Source organism: Oncorhynchus gorbuscha, linkage group LG09 (assembly GCF_021184085.1).
Source record: "Oncorhynchus gorbuscha isolate QuinsamMale2020 ecotype Even-year linkage group LG09, OgorEven_v1.0, whole genome shotgun sequence".
In the NCBI taxonomy this organism is placed as follows: Eukaryota; Metazoa; Chordata; class Actinopteri; order Salmoniformes; family Salmonidae; genus Oncorhynchus; species Oncorhynchus gorbuscha.
The window spans coordinates 52,863,934-52,886,958 of record NC_060181.1 but is presented as its reverse complement, the minus strand read 5'-3'; the positions used below and the strand labels follow the sequence as shown (position 1 = coordinate 52,886,958).

Sequence of the window (23,025 nt, the reverse complement as noted above, 5' to 3'; positions counted from 1 at the left end):
GATTTTGTGTCGCTGGTCTACACACAATGCCCATTGTGTGTACAAATTAATAAAACATGAAATGTCTTGAGTCAATAAGTATTCAACCCATTTCTTATGGCAAGCCTAAATTAGACCACAAGTATACATTTGGTTAACAAGTCACAAAAGAAGTTGCATCTATTCACTCGGTCTGCAAAAAGTGTTTGACATAATTTTGGAATGACTACCTCATTTCTATACCCCACACATACAGATAATTGTAAGGTCCCTCAGTTTGGCAGTGAATTTCAAACACAGATTCAACCACAAAGACCAGGAAGGTATTCCAATGCCTCGCAAAGACAGGCATCTATTGGTAGATGGGTAAAAAATAAAAATAGCAGACACTGAATATCCCTCTGAGCATGGTGAAGTTATAACACTTTGGATGGTGTATCAATACACCAATAATACACCCATTCACTACAAAGACACAGGCGTCCTTCCTAACTCAGTTTACGGAGAGGAAAGAAACCGCTCAGAGAATCTACCATGAGGCCAATGGCGACTTTAATACAGTTACAGGGTTTAATTGCTGTGAGAGGAGAAAACTGAGGATGGATCAACAACATTGTTGTTAGTACACAATACTAACCTAAATGACAAAGTGAAAATAAGGAAGCCTGTACAGAATACAAAATATTCCAAAACAGGCATCCTGTTTGCAATAAGGCACTAATGTAAAGCTGCAAAAAAATGTGTCAAAGAAATTAACTTCATGTCCTGAATACAAAGCGTTGTGTGTGGGGCAAATCGAACATGACACACCCCGCTTCAAGAATGATGGTGGCTGCATCATGTTATGGGTATGCCTGTCATCAAATTCACCTTTCAGCAGGCCAATAACCTTAAACACAAGGCCTGGAGTTTCTTACCAAGATAACATTGAATGTTCTTGAGTAGCCTAGTTACAGACTTGAAAATGGCTGTCGAGCAATGATCAAGCAACTCTTAACGAATAATATATTGAGTGACTGATCTGGTCAGAAAGGAACCGAAATACAAAGGGAGTTGCCCAATCAATGCTTGGTACACAAAAGTGTATCAGTGATTTAGCCAGGAGGAGAGAGAGGTCCATTACACACAGTAGCGGTCAGTGGAATTCTTTTTTCATGAGCATGGCCTTGTGTCTATTACAGCATATTAGATGACTTTCATTCATATTCCATTCCCCCAGTTGATTGTAACAGCGATAGGTTTAGGCTACAACATGATACGCAAATTTGTCCTATACACATCATGAGGTTGCTACAACATAGCTTATGAATAAAACGTTTACAATGTAGGTGCACACGGGTCGAGAGAAAAATGTAAGGTGACAGACATCGACAAACAGTAACACATTCAATACCGCGTTGCACACTCTTCAAATCAAATAAAATTTTATTGGTCGCATACACATGGTTAACAGATGTTAATGCGAGTGTAGTGAAATGCTTGTGCTTCTAGTTCCGACTGTGCAGTAATATCTAACATGTCATCTAACAATTTCACAACAACTACCTTATACACACAAGTGTAAAGGAATGAATAAGAATATGTACATACAACTATATGGATGAGCGATGGCGGTGCGGCATGGGCAAGATGCAGTAGATGGTATAGAGTACAGTTTATACAGTTGAAATCGGAAGATTACATACACCTTAGCCAAATGCATTTAAACTCAGTTTTTCACAATTCCTGACATTTAATCCTAGTAAAAATTCCCTGTCTTAGGTCAGTTAGGATCACCACAATATTTTAAGAATGTGAAATGTCAGAATAATAGCAGAGAGAATGATTTATTTCAGCTTTTATTTATTTCCTCACATTCCCAGGGGGTCAGAAGTTTACATACACTCAATAAGTATTTGGTAGGATTGCTATTAAATTGTTTAACTTGGGTCAAACGTTTCGGGAAGACTTCCACAAGCTTCCCACAACAAGTTGGGTGACTTTTGGCCGATTCCTCCTGACAGAGATGGTGTCACAGAGTCAGGTTTGTAGGCCTCCTTGCTTGCACACCTTTTCAGTTCTGTGCACACATTTTCTATGGGATTGAAGTCCGGGCTTTGTCATGTCCACTCCAATACCTTTACTTTGTTGTCCTTAAGCCATTTTGCCACAACTTTGGAAGTATGCTTGGGGTCATTGTCAATTTTAAAGTCCCATTAAAGTCCCATTTGCGACCAAGTTCTAACTGACTGATGTCTTGAGATGTTGCTTCGATATATCCACAACATTTTCCTTCCTTATAAAGCCATCTATTTTGTGACGTTCATCAGTCCCCCCTGCAGCAAAGCACCCCCACAACATGATGCTGCCACCTCCGTGCATCACGGTTCTTCGGCTTGCAAGCCTCCCCCCTTTTCTTCCAAACATAACGTTGGTCATTATGGCCAAAAAGTTACATTTGTTTCATCAGACCAGAGGACATTTCTCCAAAAAGTACGATCTTTGTCCCCATGTGAGCGGCAAAACGTAGTCGGGATTTTTTATGGTGGGCTTGGAGCAGTGGCTTCTTCCTTGCTGAGCGGCCTTTCAGGTTATGTCGATATAGGACTCGTTTTACTGTGGATATAGATACTTTTGTATCTGTTTCATCCAGAATCTTCACAAGGTCCTTTGCTGTTGTTCTGGAATTGATTTGCACTTTTCGCACCAAAGTACGTTCATCTCTAGGAGACAACGCGTCTCCTTCCTGAGCGGTATGACAGCTGCGTGGTCCCATGGTTTTCATACTTGCGTACTATTGTTTGTACAGCTGAACGTGGTACCTTCAGGCATTTGGAAATTGCTCCCAAGGATGAACCAGACTTTTGAAATATACAATTTTTTCCCCCTGAGATCTTGGCTGATGTCTTTTGATTTCATTTGATGTCAAGCAAGGAGGCACTGAGTTTGAAGGTTTGTCTTGAAATACATCCACAGGTATACCTCCAATCGACTCAAATTCTGTCAATTAGCTAATCAGATGCTCCTAAAGCCATGACATGATTTTCTGGAATTTTCCAAGGCACAGTCAACTTAGTGCATGTAAACATCTGACCCACTGGAATTGTGATGCAGTGAATAATAAGTGAAATGATCTGTCTGTAAACAATTATTGGAAAAGAACTTGTGTCATACACAAAGTAGGTTTCCTAACCAACTTGCCAAAACTATAGTTTGTTAACAAGAAATTTGTGGAGTGGTTGAAATACAAGTTTTAATGGCTCCAACCTAAGTGTATGTAAACCTCCCACTTCAGCTGTTCACATGAAATGAGTAATGTAGGGTATGTAACAATTATATAAAGTGGCATTGTTTATAGTGACTAGTGATACATTTATTACATCCAATTTTTTATTATTAAAATGGCTAGAGATTTGAGTCAGTATGTTGGCAGCAGCCACTCAATTTTAGTGTTGGCTGTTTACCAGTCAGATGGCCTTGAGATAGAAGCTGTTTTTCAGTCTCTCGGTCCCCAGCTTTGATGCACCTGTACTGACCTATCCTTCTGGATGATAGCGGGGTGAACAGGCAGTGGCTTGGGTGGTTGTTGTCCTTGATGATCTTTATGGCCTTCCTGTGACATCGGGGGGTGTAGGTGTCCTGGAGGGCAGGTAGTTTGCCCCCGGTGATGCGTTGTGCAGACCTCACTACCCTTTGGAGAGCCTTACGGTTGTGGGCGGAGTAGTTGCCATACCAGGCAGTGATACAGCCCGACAGGATGCTCTCGATTGTGAATCTGTAAAAGTTTGTGAGTGTTTTCAGTGACAAGCCAAATTTCTTCACTCTCCTGAGGTTGAAGAGGCACTGTTGTGCCTTCTTAACCATGCCGTCTGTGTGTGAGGACCATTTCAGTTTGTTCGTGATGTGTACGCCGAGGAATGTAAAAAACATTCCACCTTCTCCACTTCTGTCCCGTCGATGTGGATAGGGGGGTTCTCCCTCTGCTGTTTCCTGAAGTCCATGATCGTCTCCTTTGTTTTGTTGACGTTGAGTGTGAGGTTATTTTCCTGACACCACACTCCGAGGGCCCTCACCTCCTCCCTGTGGCCATCTCGTCATTGTTGATAATCAAGCCTGCCTACTGTAGTGTCATCTGCAAACTTGATGATTGAGTTGGAGGCGTGCAGTCCACGCAGTCATGGGTGAACAGGGAGTACAGGAAAGGGCTGACAACGCACCTTTGTGGGGCCCCAGTGTTGAGGATTGAGCCCCAGTGTTGAGCGGGGTGGAGATGTTTCCTACCCTCACCACCTGGGGGCGGCCCGTCAAAGTCCAGGACCCAGCTGCACAGAGCGGGTCTGGAGCTTAGTGACGAGTTGAGGGTACTATGGTGCTAAATGCTGAGCTGTAATCGATAAACAGCATTCTTACATTGGTATTCCTCTTGTTAGGGCAGGGTGTCAGGTAGGGTGGACGTGATATGATTCTTGACTAGTCTCTTAAAGCACTTCATGATGACGGAAGTGAGTGAAACTGGGTGATAGTTGTTTAGCTCAGCTACCTTAGCTTTCTTGGGAACAGGAACAATGGTGGCCATCTTGAAGCATGTGGGAACAGCAGACTGGGATAGGAATTGATTGAATATGTCCGTAAACACACCAGCCAGCTGGTCTGTGGATGCTCTGAGGACACGGCGAGGGATGCCGTCTAGGTCGGCAGCCTTGCCAGGGTTATCACGTTTAAATGTTTTACTCACGTTGGCTGCGGTGAAGGAGAGCCCGCAGGTATTGGTAGCAGGCCGTGTCAGTGGCACTGTACTGTCCTCAAAGCGAGCAAAGAAGTTGTTTAGTTTGTCTAGGAGCAAGACGCAAGTGTCCGCGTCGGGGCTGGTTTCTTTTTGTAATCCGTGATTGACTGTAGACCCTGCCACATGCGACTCGTGTCTGAGCCGTTGAATTGCGACTCTACTTTGTCTCTATACTGACGCTTAGCTTGTTTGATTGCCTTGCGGAGGGAATAGCTACACTGTTTGTATTCGGTCATGTTTCTGGTCGCCTTGCCATGATTAAAAGCAGTGGTTTGATCTTTCAGTTTTGCGTGAATGCTGCCATCAATCCACGGTTTCTGGTTGGGGAATGTTTTAATAGTCACCGTGGGTACAACATCACCGATGCACTTGCTAATAAACTCGCTCATCGAATCAGCGTATACAAAACCGCGATTATAATCGAAAGGAATTCTCTTGGTAGAGAATGCGGTTGGCATTTGATTGTAAGGAATTCTAGGTCAGGTGAACAAATGGACTTGAGTTCCTGTACGTTATGATCACACCACAACTCATTAATCATAAGGCATACATCCCTGCCCTTCTTCTTACCAGGGAGATGTTTGTTTCTCTCGGCGCGATGCATGAAGAAACCGGGTGGCTATACCGACTCTGATAACGTATCCCGAGTGACCCATGTTTCCGTGAAACAAAGAATGTTACAATCTCTGATGTCTCTCTGGAAGGTAACCCTTGCTCGAATTTCGTCTACCTTGTTGTCAAGAGACTGGACATTGGCGAGTAGTGTACTCGGGAACGGTGAGAGATGTGCCCGTCTACGGAGTCTGACCAGAAGACCATTCCGTCTGCGGTGCCGTTGTTTTGGGTCGCCTGCTGGCGGTCCATTTTCCTGGGTGGTGGTCCAAACAGAGGATCCGCTTCGGGAAAGTCATATTCCTGGTTGTAATGTTAGTAAGTTGACGTTGCTCTTACATACAATAGTTTTTCCCGGCTGTATGTAATAATAATTAAGATTTCCTGGGGTAACAGTGTAAGAAATAATTAAAAATCTAAACGCTGCATATTTTCCTAAGAACGCGAAGCGAGGCGACCATCTCTGTTGGCGCCATGTTGGTCTTGTCTGTATCTATCTGATATACGATGTAATCATTGATCCAACAGTTGCAAACAAGATTTTCTATTGAATTCAGGTATGTTTATCCCCGTTTTGCTCTGTTTAAGAAATGTTTTTCAACAGAATCGGCGAAATGGATACACCCTTGATCAAGTGTACACAGTTCACTGTCATAACAGCCATGTTGTATTCCTTCGCACTCTCCTCCTCTCACCTGCGGACGTCAATGCACAACACTTTTCCAAGCCAAACCATATCATAACTGCTACACACAACCTACATTGTTGTCACCATATTAGCTAAAGTAAAGTCATAGTCAACATAGCTAATAGAAATAACGCGTTAGTAAATCTGCTACAATTACGCAGTAACGTTACAGTGTCGTCAGTAAGCAGTTTAGCACTTACACCGGCGGCTCCAGGTAGCAATACATTGGTAAAACCCAAAAGCTTACCTTGACTTAGAAGCGTTCCAGTGTTCTGTTGGATAATTATAGTCAGCGAGCTAACATAGCATCCCTGATTGAGCAGGGTGTTTGAGTAGGCTAAACTAGCTAGCTGTATTTGCTAATTAAGTGAAACAAAGTGAAATCTCTTGCTTCTTTATTTTGGAAGAAAATAATTTGTTCCAAACTGTTCATCTATTGTCTTTCCCTCCGAGTCAACTACTCACCACATTTTATGCACTGCTGTGCTAGCCTTCAGTACTAGATTATTATCTGTATTATTATTATCAGTACTAATTATCTGATCCTTTGATATGGTGGACAACATGTCAGTTCATGCTGCAAGAGCTCTGATAGGTTGGAGGACGTCCTCCGGAAGTTGTCATAGTTACTGTGTAAGTCTATGGATGGGGGTGAGAACCATTAGCCTCCTAGATTTTGTATTGAAGTCAATGTACCCAGAGGAGGATGGAAGCTACACCATGGTGCTCCCTTACAGAGTGCTGTTGAGGCTACTGTAGACCTTCATTGCCAAACATTTTGTTTTAATCAATTATCAGCCTATGCCTCCCTCCAGTCCCTCGACTTCTTGGCACTGACGGAAACATGGATCACCACAGATAACACTGCTACTCCCACTGCTCTCTCTTCGTCCGCCCACGTGTTCTCGCACACCCCGAGAGCTTCTGGTCAGCGGGGTGGTGGCACCGGGATCCTCATCTCTCCCAAGTGGTCATTCTCTCTTTCTCCCCTTACCCATCTGTCTATCGCCTCCTTTGAATTCCATGCTGTCACAGTTACCAGCCCTTTCAAGCTTAACATCCTTATCATTTATCGCCCTCCAGGTTCCCTCGGAGAGTTCATCAATGAGCTTGATGCCTTGATAAGCTCCTTTCCTGAGGACGGCTCACCTCTCACAGTTCTGGGCGACTTTAACCTCCCCACGTCTACCTTTGACTCATTCCTCTCTGCCTCCTTCTTTCCACTCCTCTCCTCTTTTGACCTCACCCTCTCACCTTCCCCCCCTACTCACAAGGCAGGCAATACGCTCGACCTCATCTTTACTAGATGCTGTTCTTCCACTAACCTCATTGCAACTCCCCTCCAAGTCTCCGACCACTACCTTGTATCCTTTTCCCTCTCGCTCTCATCCAACACTTCCCACACTGCCCCTACTCGGATGGTATCGCGCCGTCTCAACCTTCGCTCTCTCTCCCCCGCTACTCTCTCCTCTTCCATCCCATCATCTCTTCCCTCTGCTCAAACCTTCTCCAACCTATCTCCTGATTCTGCCTCCTCAACCCTCCTCTCCTCCCTTTCTGCATTCTTTGACTCTCTATGCCCCCTATCCTCCAGGCCGGCTCGGTCCTCCCCTCCCGCTCCGTGGCTCGACGACTCATTGCGAGCTCAAAGAACAGGGCTCCGGGCAGCCGAGGGGAAATGGAGGAAAACTCGCCTCCCTGCGGACCTGGCATCCTTTCACTCCCTCCTCTCTACATTTTCCTCTTCTGTCTCTGCTGCTAAAGCCACTTTCTACCACTCTAAATTCCAAGCATCTGCCTCTAACCCTAGGAAGCTCTTTGCCACCTTCTCCTCCCTCCTGAATCCCCCCCCTCCCTCTCTGCAGATGACTTCGTCAACCATTTTGAAAAGAAGGTCGACGACATCCGATCCTCGTTTGCGAAGTCAAACGACACCGCAGGTTCTGCTCACACTGCCCTACCCTGTGCTCTGACCTCTTTCTCCCCTCTCTCTCCAGATGAAATCTCGCGTCTTGTGACGGCCGGCCGCCCAACAACCTGCCCGCTTGACCCCATCCCCTCCTCTCTTCTCCAGACCATTTCCGGAGACCTTCTCCCTTACCTCACCTCGCTCATCAACTCATCCCTGACCGCTGGCTACGTCCCTTCCGTCTTCAAGAGAGCGAGAGTTGCACCCCTTCTGAGAAAACCTACACTTGATCCCTCCGATGTCAACAACTACAGACCAGTATCCCTTCTTTCTTTTCTCTCCAAAACTCTTGAACGTGCCGTCCTTGGCCAGCTCTCCCGCTATCTCTCTAAGAATGACCTTCTTGATCCAAATCAGTCAGGTTTCAAGACTAGTCATTCAACTGAGACTGCTCTTTTCTGTATCACGGAGGTGCTCCGCACTGCTAAAGCTAACTCTCTCTCCTCTGCTCTCATCCTTCTAGACCTATTGGCTGCCTTCGATACTGTGAACCATCAGATCCTCCTCTCCACCCTCTCCGAGTTGGGCATCTCCGGCGCGGCCCACGCTTGGATTGCGTCCTACCTGACATGTCGCTCCTACCAGGTGGCGTGGCGAGAATCTGTCTCCTCACCACGCGCTCTCACCACTGGTGTCCCCCAGGGCTCTGTTCTAGGCCCTCTCCTATTCTCGCTATACACCAAGTCACTTGGCTCTGTCATAACCTCACATGGTCTCTCCTATCATTGCTATGCAGACGACACACAATTAATCTTCTCCTTTTCCCCTTCTGATGACCAGGTGGCGAATTGCATCTCTGCATGTCTGGCAGACATATCAGTGTGGATGACGGATCACCACCTCAAGCTGAACCTTGGCAAGACGGAGCTGCTCTTCCTCCCGGGGAAGGACTGCCCGTTCCATGATCTCGCCATCACGGTTGACAACTCCATTGTGTCCTCCTCCCAGAGCGCTAAGAACCTTGGCGTGATCCTGGACAACACCCTGTCGTTCTCAACTAACATCAAGGCGGTGGCCCGTTCCTGTAGGTTCATGCTCTACAACATCCGCAGAGTACGACCCTGCCTCACACAGGAAGCGGCGCAGGTCCTAATCCAGGCACTTGTCATCTCCCGTCTGGATTACTGCAACTCGCTGTTGGCTGGGCTCCCTGCCTGTGCCATTAAACCCCTACAACTCATCCAGAACGCCGCAGCCCGTCTGGTGTTCAACCTTCCCAAGTTCTCTCATGTCACCCCGCTCCTCCGCTCTCTCCACTGGCTTCCAGTTGAAGTTCGCTTCCGCTACAAGACCATGGGTGCTTGCCTACGGAGCTGTGAGGGGAACGGCACCTCAGTACCTCCAGGCTCTGATCAGGCCCTACACCCAAACAAGGGCACTGCGTTCATCCACCTCTGGCCTGCTCGCCTCCCTACCACTGAGGAAGTACAGTTCCCGCTCAGCCCAGTCAAAACTGTTCGCTGCTCTGGCCCCCCAATGGTGGAACAAACTCCCTCACGACGCCAGGACAGCGGAGTCAATCACCACCTTCCGGAGACACCTGAAACCCCACCTCTTTAAGGAATACCTAGGATAGGATAAAGTAATCCTTCTCACCCCCCCCTTAAAAGATTTAGATGCACTATTGTAAAGTGGCTGTTCCACTGGATGTCATAAGGTGAATGCACCAATTTGTAAGTCGCTCTGGATAAGAGCGTCTGCTAAATGACTTAAATGTAAATGTAAATGTATTTGGTGACGTGATTGTATTTAGCATAGTTTTAAATAAAAATGATAACGGAGGAGGATGGTCCTCCTCTGAGGAGCCTGAACTGATTGCACCATGGCATCCAAATCACAGTGATGCGTGAGTGATCTAGTATTTGTGATAAATGTGTCCAGAGTTTAAGGTACTTGCCGAGACCTGGATATACATAATTTCACCATAATCCAGCACCGACAAAAAAGTGCTTTGAACAACATTCTTTGACTGACTGACAATGACAAACAATATTTGTTCTTAAAATAAAACCCCCAATTTCAGTTTCAAGTTATCAAATGTTCGGTTTAAAACTCATTTTCATCTAACCAAATCCCAAAGAGTTGACCCTATCAATTTGCTGCCCTGGCACGTGACTACATCTGTTTACCTTCAGTGAAGTGAAAACCATACATTTAGTTTTCCTTGCATTAAGCTCAAATTTCTAATCAGAAACATTGCTTTTGAATGGCATCAAAAGTCCTGAAAAGCCATCTCAATATTAGTGACAGAATGTGACAGGATAAATAATTGTGTCACCCGCATACAGATGGATACTGGCAGAGTCAAGTCTTCCCTATATAATGTATATACAGTTTAAAAAGGATCAGACCTGGGGAACTCCTTTCGTAAGCCTAAAGAAACTCAGATTTTATACCCTCCTGTGATACACACTGTTTTGTCAGTGATTGTAACATATTCGGTTTCACGGAAACATGGCTCTCTAGTCTTTGTCCATACAGCCAGCTGGATTCTCAGTATATTGCGCCAACAGGAAAGAATAACTCTCCGGGAAGAAGGTGGGGGTGTATGTTTTGTGATTGTGATAACATACAGAAACTCAAGTCCTTTTGTTTACCTTACCTAGAATACCTCACAATCAAATGCAGGCCGTATTATCTCCCAAGAGAATTGTCTTTGGATATAGTCACAGCTGTGTATATTCCCCCTCAAGCCGATACCACGACGGCCCTCAAAGAACTTCACTGGACTTCATGCAAACTGGAAACAACATATCCACATTTATTGTAGTTGGGAATTTTAAACAAAGACAATTTGAGCAAAACGCAAGCGAAGTTCTATCGACACATTGACTGTACTGTAGTACTCACACTGCTAAAACACTCAACCACTGCTACTCCAACTTCCAGAATGCCTACAAGGCCCTCCCCCTGCCCTCTCTTCAGCAAATCAAATCATGACTCCATTTTGATCCTCCCTTCCTATAGGCAGAAACTCAAACAGGAAGTACCCTTGCTAAGGACTACCAACGCTGGTCTGACCAATCAGAATCCACGCTTCAATATTGGTTTGATCACACGGACTGGGATATGTTCCGGGTAGCCTCTGAAAATAACATTGACAAATACACTGATACAGTGACTGAGTTTATCCTCAACACAGGGGCCCTACAAGGGTGCGTGCTCAGCCCCCTCCTGTACTCCCTGTTCACCCATGACTGCATGGCCAAGCACGCCTACAACTCAATCATCAAGTTAGCAGACGACACTACAGTAGTAGGACTGATTATCAACAATGACGATACAGCCTACAGAGAGGAGGTGAGCGCCCTGGGAGTGTAGTGCCAGGAAAATACCCTTTCACTCAATGTTGACAAAACGAAGGAGCTGATCGTGGACTTCAGGAAACAGCAGAGGGAGCACGCCCCTATCCACATCGACAGGACCGCAGTGGAGCAGGGGAAAAGATTCAAGTTCCTCGTCATACACATCACTGACTATCTGAAATGGTCCACCCACACAGACAGTGTGGTGAAGGAGGCACAACAGCGCCTCTTCAACCTCAGGAGGCTAAAGAAATTTGGTTTGGCACCTAAAACCCTCAAACTTTTAAAGATGCACAATTGAAAGCATCCTGTCGGGCTGTATCACTGCCTGGTACGGCAACTGCACTGCCGAAACTGCAGGGCTCTTCAGAGGGTTGTGCTTTCTGAAGGCCAAAAAGATCATCAAGGACAACAACCAACTGAGCCACTGCCTGTTCACCCCGCTATCATCCAGAAGGCGAGGTCAGTACAGGTTCATCAAAGCTGGGACAGAGAGACTGAAAAACAGCTTCTATCTCAATGCCATCCGACTTAAAATAGGTGGCCAAAACGAAGCAAACTGAATGGCACCAAACACAGGGAAACCACATACTTGATTCCATTCTAGCCACCACCACAAGCCCGCCCCTCATAACCAACGAGCCATACACACGTACACCACAGGAGGATGGTTGCACCCCAACCAGGGAGTACGGGCCCACGACAACGACTGGAGTGGAACGGCAAACACAAACATGATCTCCAGCTGTCCGACACCACCCACTCTACCCCGCCCCAACCATCCCCCACTGCTGCCCCCACTGACATACACACAACAGTAAAAATACAAATATACATACACATAATAATATAGACACACACACCCATATACATATTGATATACATACTACTTTCCTTTACAAATTATATTTACATATATTCACATAAACACATACATACCCAGACCCCCAACCAAGATCTTAAGGTCTGGCACGACTCCCTACATGTTCGGAAACAACAATGAAACTTCAAATCGGCAGCCCTTGCTGAAACAGTGCAATAAGATTTCCCCAGCTATGTATTGGAAGTTCATCCATAGCCAATAGGAGTGGGTTCAGGTGAATGTTTCGTGACACCAAGAGCAGAAGAATAATTAAACACCTTGATTGGTTGCTTCCTAAAATCTCTCTACACTTAGAAGATTTAAAATAATCTGATACAATAAACACAGTTTTTAACAAACACTGTAGATGGGAAAGTTTAATGAGCATGTCACAGTAGGAATCAAATGGTGACACAATCAAACCTCTCTGAAAGATAAAATCTGCTGTACTATCAGTCAAAGTAGGGTTTGGCGGTATCTTTGGGGTAAGGAGATGAGATTGTTTTTGATAACAGACTATGCAATGCGCCATACACCAGATAAGCAGCAATTAAAACCATTTGCAGTACAAAAACACCCATTTTAAACCACTGAATCTAACAATTCGCAAGAAAAAAAAGACAATCAACCAATTAAAATGTTAACAAATTAAAACATCAAATGCCCTACAAATGTTCAGCTGTAGCCTACTGGTCTACTAGAATCAGAAACCAAGTGTGTGCCCGAGCATTGGTTCCTTAGTTAGGACCCCAGTGTGTTCAATAGCCCTGAAGGTGTGTGCTGACAGGGATTTCACCCGGTGTGTGGATCTAGTCAATGCGCACAGTCACATTGCAGTAGGCTACCGCACAGTGAAGCAGCAGAGGGCCCTGTAGACCAGCAGCAGAGGGCCCTGTAGACCAGCAGCAGCTGGCCCTGTAGACCAGGAAATCGCAGGTGGCGAGTCTACCAAGGGGGGTTTATCCTGGGCTAGCAAGCCAAGCACATCTAGACATTCTGTCACGGAGCAGATCCCGACCTCCAGCTTCCACCACACAGCACAGCAAGACAAGGCAGGAGAGGACCCCGGAAGAATGGTAGAACACGGGTGAAAAACATGACTGTCGAGGAGTATCCAAGGCTAGCTGGCCCAACACCTCTAGACAATCAGTCACAGCGCAAATGTGTCCTCTCACGACTTTCACGGAGGGCACCACACCGACACGGTGTCTCCGAGGTCAATCTGTGCCATTCTTTTTGTCTCATGCCCTGTAATTTATGTGTGTTAAATTAGCAAAAACATTACCGATCTATGCTTGAGTTATTTGTAAGAATCTAAGAATAACAATCCCTAATAATGTTACATGAGTATTTGTTGTTCTTGAACAAAGAAAACAATGACATTTATGGAGTTCATGTTTTGGGATGTAGCCAAGTTAATGTTAAAAATTGTTATCGGGTGATAATACAACCAAATTGCTGGGAGAATGAAAACAAAAATATATTCAGCTCCAAGGAAACTCAAAGTTCCCAACTGACTTAGTATTGCTTAATGGGTATTTGACCAGTAGTTCCCTCACAAAAATAACCAAATGTAACTACATGTTTATGTTGTGGTACAAAGTTGGTACTTAAAATACTCAATGTTGGCTTCCCCTCTTCCATAATATTGCCAAAAAGGCAGCCCATTTGTAGTTTAAGGAGCTATGCATGTATATGTTTTGTGAAATTTTATTTTTGTTATGGGGTAGTGCGCTAATGGTTGGCAGACTCACAGTGTCTGGTGTCATTATGTAATTTCATTTTTATGCACACCTTGTTAAACTGCTCAGGTTCGCTTACCATAAACAAATGAATACCCCTGACCAAGCAAACACACGTTCTCCCCCTCTGTGAGGTAGTGTCTACAGTGGTGTTGCAAGTAGCTCTGACGGTGGCGTGCCGTTTATCTGTGGTCATTATGAACATACAACAATGAGTTGAGCTGAAGGGTATAGGGAGTTGTATAGTGCACAAGTTCCTATGTTTTCCCATACCTACACACATCTACAATACAGTGTCCGTATGTAGGTTATATAACATGCACAACGGTTTACTTGACGACAAAAACTATAAAAAGGGCAGATATGTAGTAGTGCCCCGCATAAGTTTATGTACTCACTACACCGCAAAATGTTAGGGTAGCTACTAACATTGATCATGGGGGGGCTGATCAAATAACAGGTGTCAAGCTTAGAGAAGGGGGATGGTAAGAGAGTCAAGGGGCCAAGAAAGACAATTGTCTGGACTCCCCTCCCTCCCATCCCCCTTTTCTTTCTTCTCTCAGTGAGCGAGACAGTGGGCGTACGTTCTCCCACTGGGTGCGGATGGGATGGCGACAGGCAGCAATTATATTGGTTGGGAGGAACACGCCTGGCAACAGGAATGTGACCCGTTTTGGGTTCCAGCTCTTCAGATAGGGGTCAGAGAATAGAGTGGAGGAGCTGGTGTCTGAGTGTGTGTGTCAGTGTGTGTGGGTGTGTTTCAGTGTGTTTGTGTCTGGGTGTGTGTGTGTGTGTTAAGGAGTAGAGACAAGGAAGGACTGGCAAAGTTCTGCCATCCCCACTAGTGCTCTAGAGGTAGGGGAATATGCAGGGGTGGAAGAGAAGAGGCCATTTCCATACTTGTCCCACTCAGGAAGATGACACCAAACACCCCCATTTTCTAAGCTCATTCTTCACCAGGTGAAAAGTCTCATATTTTTCTCCAGTGGAATGTGAGAGGGGAACACTGGGTGGGACGATGGATAGACAGCAGGAGGGGGGCATGTGAAAGAAAAGGTACAGAATTCTTTACTGTTTCATTAACCAGTTTCCTCTATGGGCAAACATTCTTCCTATTGTAGGGCCTGAGGTCAACTATGTGGAGCATTTGGCTTGGTGAGTGTTATATGAGCGATCCAAGGGGATATATGTAATAAAACAGACACACACTTATACTCCCATGCATTCATAATTTCTGAGAGGTGGGAGTGAGGAGAGAGGGTATAGATGAGGCTCCGGGTGGTGATTGATTTAACCATAGATGACACAAGCCCAATTTTGCACTTGCAGATTGAAACTTGTGTGCTAAGAACTAAACTATTTAGATCACAAAGTTGATGCAAACAAAGGTAAAGATGGCACAAAGAGCAGATTCGCACTCCGAATACACACATGCCTAATCCCAGAGTCTACGTGAGCTTCGAGACTCAATTGAATTAGAAATGTAAATTAAATAAGAAGTATGTTTACTTCACTGTCACGAGCGGTCTTAAAAAAATGAAATATTAAATTAGATGCACTTTCATCCAGATGACTGTAAAATGGGACTTAAGCTTGACAATAGGTAGATCATCCTACCAATTTTTTTTTTACCCTCAACATTTCTAAGCGTATGGGTGGAATATTCAATACAACCTGCACGGAAGTAAACCTCCATGTCAACATCACTTCCCGCACACTTATAACCAGCCCTTTAATGGTGCAGGAACAATGTTGTCGTTTTCGTGCAGTGCGGATTTGACTGCATTCCTGCCCTTAGTGCACCATGTGACGATGACAACTTGCAAGTCCATCAATCACGCTAAAACCTGCCGTCAGTCACACAATTGAAAAGTGTCTGCATTTCCGTCTGTGCTTGTCCAAACTTGAGCGGAAGTCAGACAGGCATTAAATTCTTCGAGATAGGGGGCGCTCTTTTAATTTTGGGATAAAAAAACGTTCCCATTTTAAACAAGATATTTTGTCACGAAAAGATGCTCGACTATGCATGTAATTGACAGCTTTGGAAAGAAACTCTGACGTTTCCAAAACTGCAAAGATATTATCTGTGAGTGCCCCAGAACTAATGCTACAGGCGAAACCAAGATGAAATTTCATACAGGAAATGGTCCAGATTTTGAATGCCCCGTGTTCCAATGTCTCCTTCTATGGCTGTAAATGCGCCAGGAATGAGCCTGCACCTTCTGTCGTTTCCCCAAGGTGTCTGCAACATTGTGATGTATTTGTAGGCATATCATTGGAAGATTGACCATAAGAGACTACATTACCAGGTGTCCGCCGTCAAAATTATTGCGTAATCTCCAGGTCCATGCGCGTTCCATTTTCTTCAGAGGAGAAACCAAACTGCCACGAATTATTTATCATTGATAGATATGTGAAAAACACCTTGAGGATTGATTCTAAACAACATTTGCCATGTTTCTGTCAATATTATGGAGTTAATTTGGAAAAAAGTTAACGTTGTAATGACTTAATTTTCGGGTTTTGTCATACCCAAAAGTGATTAACAAAACGGAGCGATTTGTCCTACACAAATAATATTTTTGGAAAAACTGAACATTTGCTATCTAACTGAGAGTCTCCTCATTGAAAACATCTGAAGTTCTTCAAAGGTAAATTATTTTATTTGAATGCTTTTCTTGTTTTTGTGAAAATGTTGCATGCTGAATGCTAAGGTTAAATGCTATGCTAGGCTATCAATACTCTTACACAAATGCTTGTTTAGCTATGGTTCAAAAGCATATTTTGAAAATCTGAGATGACAGTGTTGTTAACACAAAGCTAAGCTTGAGAGCTAATATATTTATTTAATTTAATTTGCGATTTTCATGAATAGTTAACGTTGCGTTATGGTAATGAGCTTGAGGCTATAAATAGGATCCCGGATACGGGATTGCTCGTCGCAACAGATTAAGCAATGTAATGAAACAGATGATACTCCAAATTCATAGCTGTTCCATACGGTGATAAAAAAAACTTGTCTGGTGGGCGGAAAGCCCCACTGTCAAGTGGCACAAGGCTTAAAAGTTAGCCCATGCATCCAGAGCCCTGTGGAACCTACAAGGCTTGGCAGGACAAAAAGGGAGTTTTAGACCTCTGCTACAGGCACAACATTCCCCACCATCTCTTTCCATTGCATCCCTCTCTATTGCTGTGCTCTCAACTTAAGTCTGATTGAGAAAGCAGTCAAAATAACAAAATAGAACCTTGGAGATATCATCGCCCTGACCTGGACCAGACATCTGGTTTCCTCCTTAGTCTTCCACAGCGTTGTATGGAGGTTGGTCGGAGGTTGTGCTGCAACATTTGCTTGTTGTAGAGCAGTGGTATTCAAAGTTGGGGTCGCTGGGGAACTGCAGTGGGATCGGCAATTTTTTATTTTAGGAGCAAAAAATTAAGAGTACAGATTTATGGGAAAATATAGAAACTTTTTTTTAGAAATAACCAGTAGTTTGAAAATTTGGTCCCCGCTGAAAATGTTTGTGTGTAGTATTTTCTTATTTAAAAAAAAATGTTTTTTTGGGGGGGGGTATTAGCTACAACAGCACTGACAGAGGTATTACGGAGTCCTTGTAAGCTAGATGGAAGACGATTGTGTTAGTTTAAGACGTTGTCCAAGTGATATGCCGCAGCGAAACCGGGCTATATACATTCCCCACAACGTACCACCTCCCTATACCGTATCCAGCTCCCTACAGATAACTCGGTTTCCATGTTGACCATATGTTTAAAATCCAATGATGCGGATGGCTGCGTCACAAATGGCACCCTATTCCCTATATAGTGCACTATAGTAGTGAACAGGACAGGGTGTCATTTGAATAGGGTGCCCTACATAGTTCCATACATAGTGCACAACAGTATATAAGGAATAGGCTGCTCACGAGAAGAAAGAGCGGTGCTGACAAATCAAAAGGTGAAACTTCACATGCTTGTGGGTGAACGCCAACAAATACAGGTAAAATTGATTTCAGAGCACGTACCGTAACTGTCAGCCTGACACCTTCAACCAACACGTATTTTCGTATCTTTGCGTCCCATATGGATGTACCCTAAGGGGGAAAGTGAGAGGGGGGAGAGAGAGAGAGAGAGATCCATCACCTTCATTATGTAGCTATTATTCACAAACTATTTTCCTACAACGGAATCACAAAAACAACTATGAGCCAACATTGTAGTGAAAACCCGGCAGGGTAGCCTAGTGGTTAGAGTGTTTTACTAGTAACCGAAATGTTGCAAGTTCAAATCCCCGAGCTGACAAGGTACAAATCTGTCGTTCTGCCCCTGAACAGGCAGTTAACCCACTGTTCCTAGGCCGTCATTGAAAATAAGAATTTGTTCTTAACTGACTTTCCTAGTTAGATAAAGGTAAAATAAAAATAAAATATGGCGACATTTCCAAACTTCCTACAACCAGTACATAGTCAAGCCGTCCTGTTCGAACTCTGACTTTGAAACATCACAGACAACCTGGTTTTAGATCACGGTCTCCATTAGTGTAGACCCAAAAGGGAACAGGAAACATAGGACTGCTTATATGGAACGAACGTGCTTGTTTGTGGATGGCAACCAAATGTGAACACTAAAATGTTTGTCAAATGATCATACCGATCCTTTCTTCTCCCCGTCCGGTATCCTTTCGTCACCGCTTCCGCCGTCTCCTGAAGCCTGGTAGGAGAGGCACAAATCGTAGCAAAACGTTTTACAACGGAAACTAAGAAGAACAAGTGTTTTTTATTGGAGAAGTTCAGGTTGGTCCCTCCCCATGTCAAGCCTGTTTGCTCCTGTTTCCTTCTTAGTGAATGCATCAAGAGGTATGTTCATTCATTAATTGCACACAACATCCAAACACCACAGAAATACACAGGCGTATGCTATTAATACATACTAACGTATGCTATTAATACTAAATGGATAACTAACATGTAATGCATCACAGAAATACATGGGATTTATGCCGAAAATATGTAACGTATGCAACTCAAGCCAAATGTATTACTAACTGACACATATTAAACAAATATGCTTAATTAGTGTAGATCGTGTACCTATGTCAACTTTGAATATTTCTACACATCCCAGGGCTTGGGGATGTACTGTAGCATATCCAACTCCTACAGAAACAACTGGTTGTTTGTTCCCAAGAGTTCACTGTAAGTTTTAGCCTCCCTATACCTTGCTTAGCCAACAACTGTATAAGCACTAAGCTGTTGCACCTGTTTTTGTATCGGTAGCGGGTCAAGCGTCACTTACCGCATCCGAGTCATCCCCTTCCTCTTCACACTGTCTTTCAGCGGCCTGAGGGTCTCCAACGACCCTCAGCTCCCCGATCACCCCCTATGAAGGAAAATACAGAGGGAAGCACACACAGACACACACACACACACACACACACACACACACACACACACACACACACACACACACACACACACACACACACACACACACACACACACACACACACACACACACACACACACAGTTGTCAATACATGGCCTGTACACATGTCAGCATTCTTCTCCCCCATTAAGCCCACACACGTTGGCCGGCCCTGCTCTACACAATAACAAACACATCACACATTATCTTCCCTCTTAAGCCCTGTCTCTTAAAACATACATCCCTGATCTGTGTGGTGGTTTCTGGTGGAAAACCCCCTCTCGTGAGAGAAGCCGAGGGGTTCAATACAGCCGCCCCAAGTGTTGAGAAATGAAAAGGGCTCCTCTGATATGACACTCTGTCATCCTCCGTGGTCTTAGTCCATTAAACTCGCCATCACAATAGCCTCTTTCAATGACTCCCATTAATTCAGGGGACTCCAACCTTTTATAGCAATGTGAGATACTTTATAAAATGATGTCACGAGCTAAAAAATGTCAAGAGCTACTCATTTTTCCCCTAGCTTTCAAATAGGCACTCTTCCCTAGGTCCTTAAGTGTACAGGAGAAAGTAGTGCACCATTTCCTGCCAATATACCTGGTAAAATAATAGTTAATAAACAACTAAGGGGGCCCTATAAAATCCCCCCCACCCAAATTATGTTTCATATTTTCCCAAATTATGTATTCTCTGTTAAAAGTTTCCTGGTTGTAGATCTTTTTTGTTTTTCACTCTCCAAATGACAATTGTTCATAGAGGAAAAGCTAAATTGGATGTTTTGAGTCCGTGTCAATGCATAAATCTGATCAGAAGACACATTTTTTTTTTAGGTCTGGAAGAAAACTAACATATTTCGATTTTTGGGGATAATTCCTGGGCATCTGACCCTTTAATTGTGCATCTAGCGAGTGACTAATGTGCCGACCTAGCAATGGTTCTTTACTGCTGCTGCTCATTCCATGGCAAAGTTTGCAAATAACAAATAGTATATACAAATTAAATACTTGCTCATGATATACTTCTGCCAGGTAAGCCTAACTTGGAGTTAATTGAAAAGGTTTTGGGGAAAGTCTTTGTCAACCCACAAGACTTATCACATCAACTGGCTACACACCGAGTTACAGACAAGGCACGCAACACACAGACAGGGGCAATATTGCTGGAAATTAATTAGCAGATAGTGTTAGGTTTGGCTTTTTAAGCCAATAGATGCTAAATAGGGGTGGGATAATGTCAATGTTGCATTGATTAGATAGTAGCCTGGAGCTGATATTTGTGAGAGTTGTTTATGACAGCTTGCGGTGGAAAACATTAAAAATTGTATATACTTCCTGAATTGTTTGGCGAGCCACTCATATGTGGGCTATCGACCTGTTGGAGACCCCTGTTTTAAACTGATAAAATCTCTCTTAGTTATGAGCTTCTCTTTCGATGAACGCCCACAGTTGTTTTCATGAGCATTCAATGTCCCTAAGTAGCTATCAAAGACATGTATTTCATTTATTTGATTAGCACATTTTTCACTATGAAGCTATCTCCAGTCTGTACAGGATAAGTGCCTTTTCATTTTCCCCTGTTACTTCCGGTCCTGGTAGCAGGTGCAATTTAACTTATCATGGTTGTATTACGCCATTATTTATGTTTCTATTGTAATTTGAGCCTGTGTCAACAAACAATGTATAGCTTTAACATATGTCAAAACAATCAATAATACCAATCTCATGGACTATCTAAATTTGACTTGAATGGCTACATTCCTCTCAAAAGGTAATTAATTGTAACTTTCTGATTACAGGGTTAAGGGTTCAACTCTTCAAGTCTCTAACAACGGTCTTAAAAAGAGGAAACAAATCATTTTACACAGCTTAGACGAAAAATAGACTATGCCCTGACATTTGGCCAAATACTTCTGTTTAAATCTCCTAATTTGGTCTTGCCAAGATAGGACAGATGGCCCGAGCTGTCTAAACGCCAAAGGAGTGCTATTTGGGACTTTGCTCTGAGCATTCCGATGCCCCGATTTGAACTTGAAGACGTGTCCAATAATTGCTCAGCAAAATCAATCAACCGTGAGCCTGAATTGTTTGGCGAGCCACTACAAACTTTTCACGGACATGAAATTAACCTCTGCCCCTCTCTTTTTTAATGTCTCTATCGCTCTGTGTCAATAAGCACAAAAAGACAACTCCCTCACCTTGAGGTTATTGGATTGCCCATTCACACTAAAACGATCATTGTTCCCCCTGACCACGTTTTACCTAAATCATCCAATTATCTCGATTTAGTCAGAGACAAGTTCTGACCGTCTAAATTTACAAGACAGCAAGTAAAAAAATCCAATTACGATACTGTCTGAGAAGTCATGAATCAGCACAGAAATATATATGTTTGTGAAAAAAGAAAAAAAGAAAGGGGGATTCAATACTGCATTATTTGTCAAAAGGCATGTACAACGTCTGTGTTTCAGTATGCTATACCTGTTCCCATTTTAACTTTTTAAATCTAATTTTCAAAGAACAATTATCCCAGTCCATTCTCTAAATGTTTCATCTTAGCGTTTACAGATTTGAATGTATACTGAACAAAAATATAAAACACAACATGTAAAGTGTTGGACCCATGAGCTGAAATAAAAGATCCCCAAAATATTCCTTCTGCACAAAAAAACATATTTCTCTTAAATTTGTTTATATCCCTGTTGATGAGCATTTATCCTTTGCCAAGATAATCCATCCACCTGACATGTGTGCCATATATAGAAGCTGATGAAACAGCACGATCATTACACAGGTGCACCTTGTGCTGGGGAAAATAAAAGGCCACTAAAATGTGCAGTTTTGTCACACAACACAATGCCACAGATTTCAGGGAGGGTGCAATTGGCATGCTGACTGGAGGAATGTCCGTCAGAGAATTGGATGTTCATTTCTCTACCATAAACCATCTGTGACCAACAGATGCATATCTGTATTCCCAGTTGTGACATCCATAGATTACGGCATAATTAATTCATTTCAAAATAATTAGTTCCTGATATGAACTGAAACTCAGTTCATATCAGGAAATGGTTGAATGTTGCAGTTATATTTTTGTCAATTGTTATAGCACAGAATAAAGGCCTAATTAGCTTACCAAGTCACCCGTGATACGAGTCAGTTTTCAATGAGGAAACCAGCCACGAGGGGCAACAGTGAGCGCTGTTACCTTCAAGTTGGTTTTGCTAGGGCGTTGTGGACGGGGATAGCGGATGGGCGTAAGCATCTGCCTCTGATTCTTTTATTTATTTATTAACCCTTATTTTACCAGTTAAATTGACTGAGAACACATTCTCATTTACAGAAAGATCTGGGGAATAGTTACAGGGGAGAGGAGGGGGGATGAATGTGCCAATTGTAAACTAGGGATGATTAGGTGACCGTGATGGTATCAGGGCCAGATTGGGAATTTAGCCAGGACACCGGGGTTAACTCTTACGATAAGTGCCATGGGATCTTGAGTGACCACAGAGAGTCAGGACACCCATTTAACGTCCCATCCAAAAGACTGCATCCTCCACAGGGCAACGTCCCCAATCACTGCCCTGGGGCATTGGGGTATTTTTTTAAACCAGAGGAAATAGTGCCATCTACTGGCCCCCTCCAACACCCCTTTCAGCAGCATCTGGTCTCCCATTTAGGGGCC

At 43.8% G+C, this 23,025-nt stretch overlaps 1 protein-coding gene across 4 annotated transcripts in view; it reads right to left on the bottom strand.

Moving 5' to 3' along the window:
- Positions 1-23,025, bottom strand: part of LOC124043750 (collagen alpha-1(XVIII) chain-like) — a 190,766-nt gene that overhangs the window by 56,230 nt on the left and 111,511 nt on the right. For all 4 annotated transcript variants that reach the window (XM_046362676.1, XM_046362673.1, XM_046362674.1 and 1 more), the window contains 3 exons: positions 19,215-19,298; positions 18,570-18,629; positions 17,945-18,013 (listed from right to left, as the gene is read on the bottom strand). In XM_046362676.1, the coding sequence (XP_046218632.1) occupies positions 17,945-18,013; positions 18,570-18,629; positions 19,215-19,298 (213 nt within the window). The remainder of the gene's footprint in view (positions 1-17,944; positions 18,014-18,569; positions 18,630-19,214; positions 19,299-23,025) is intronic.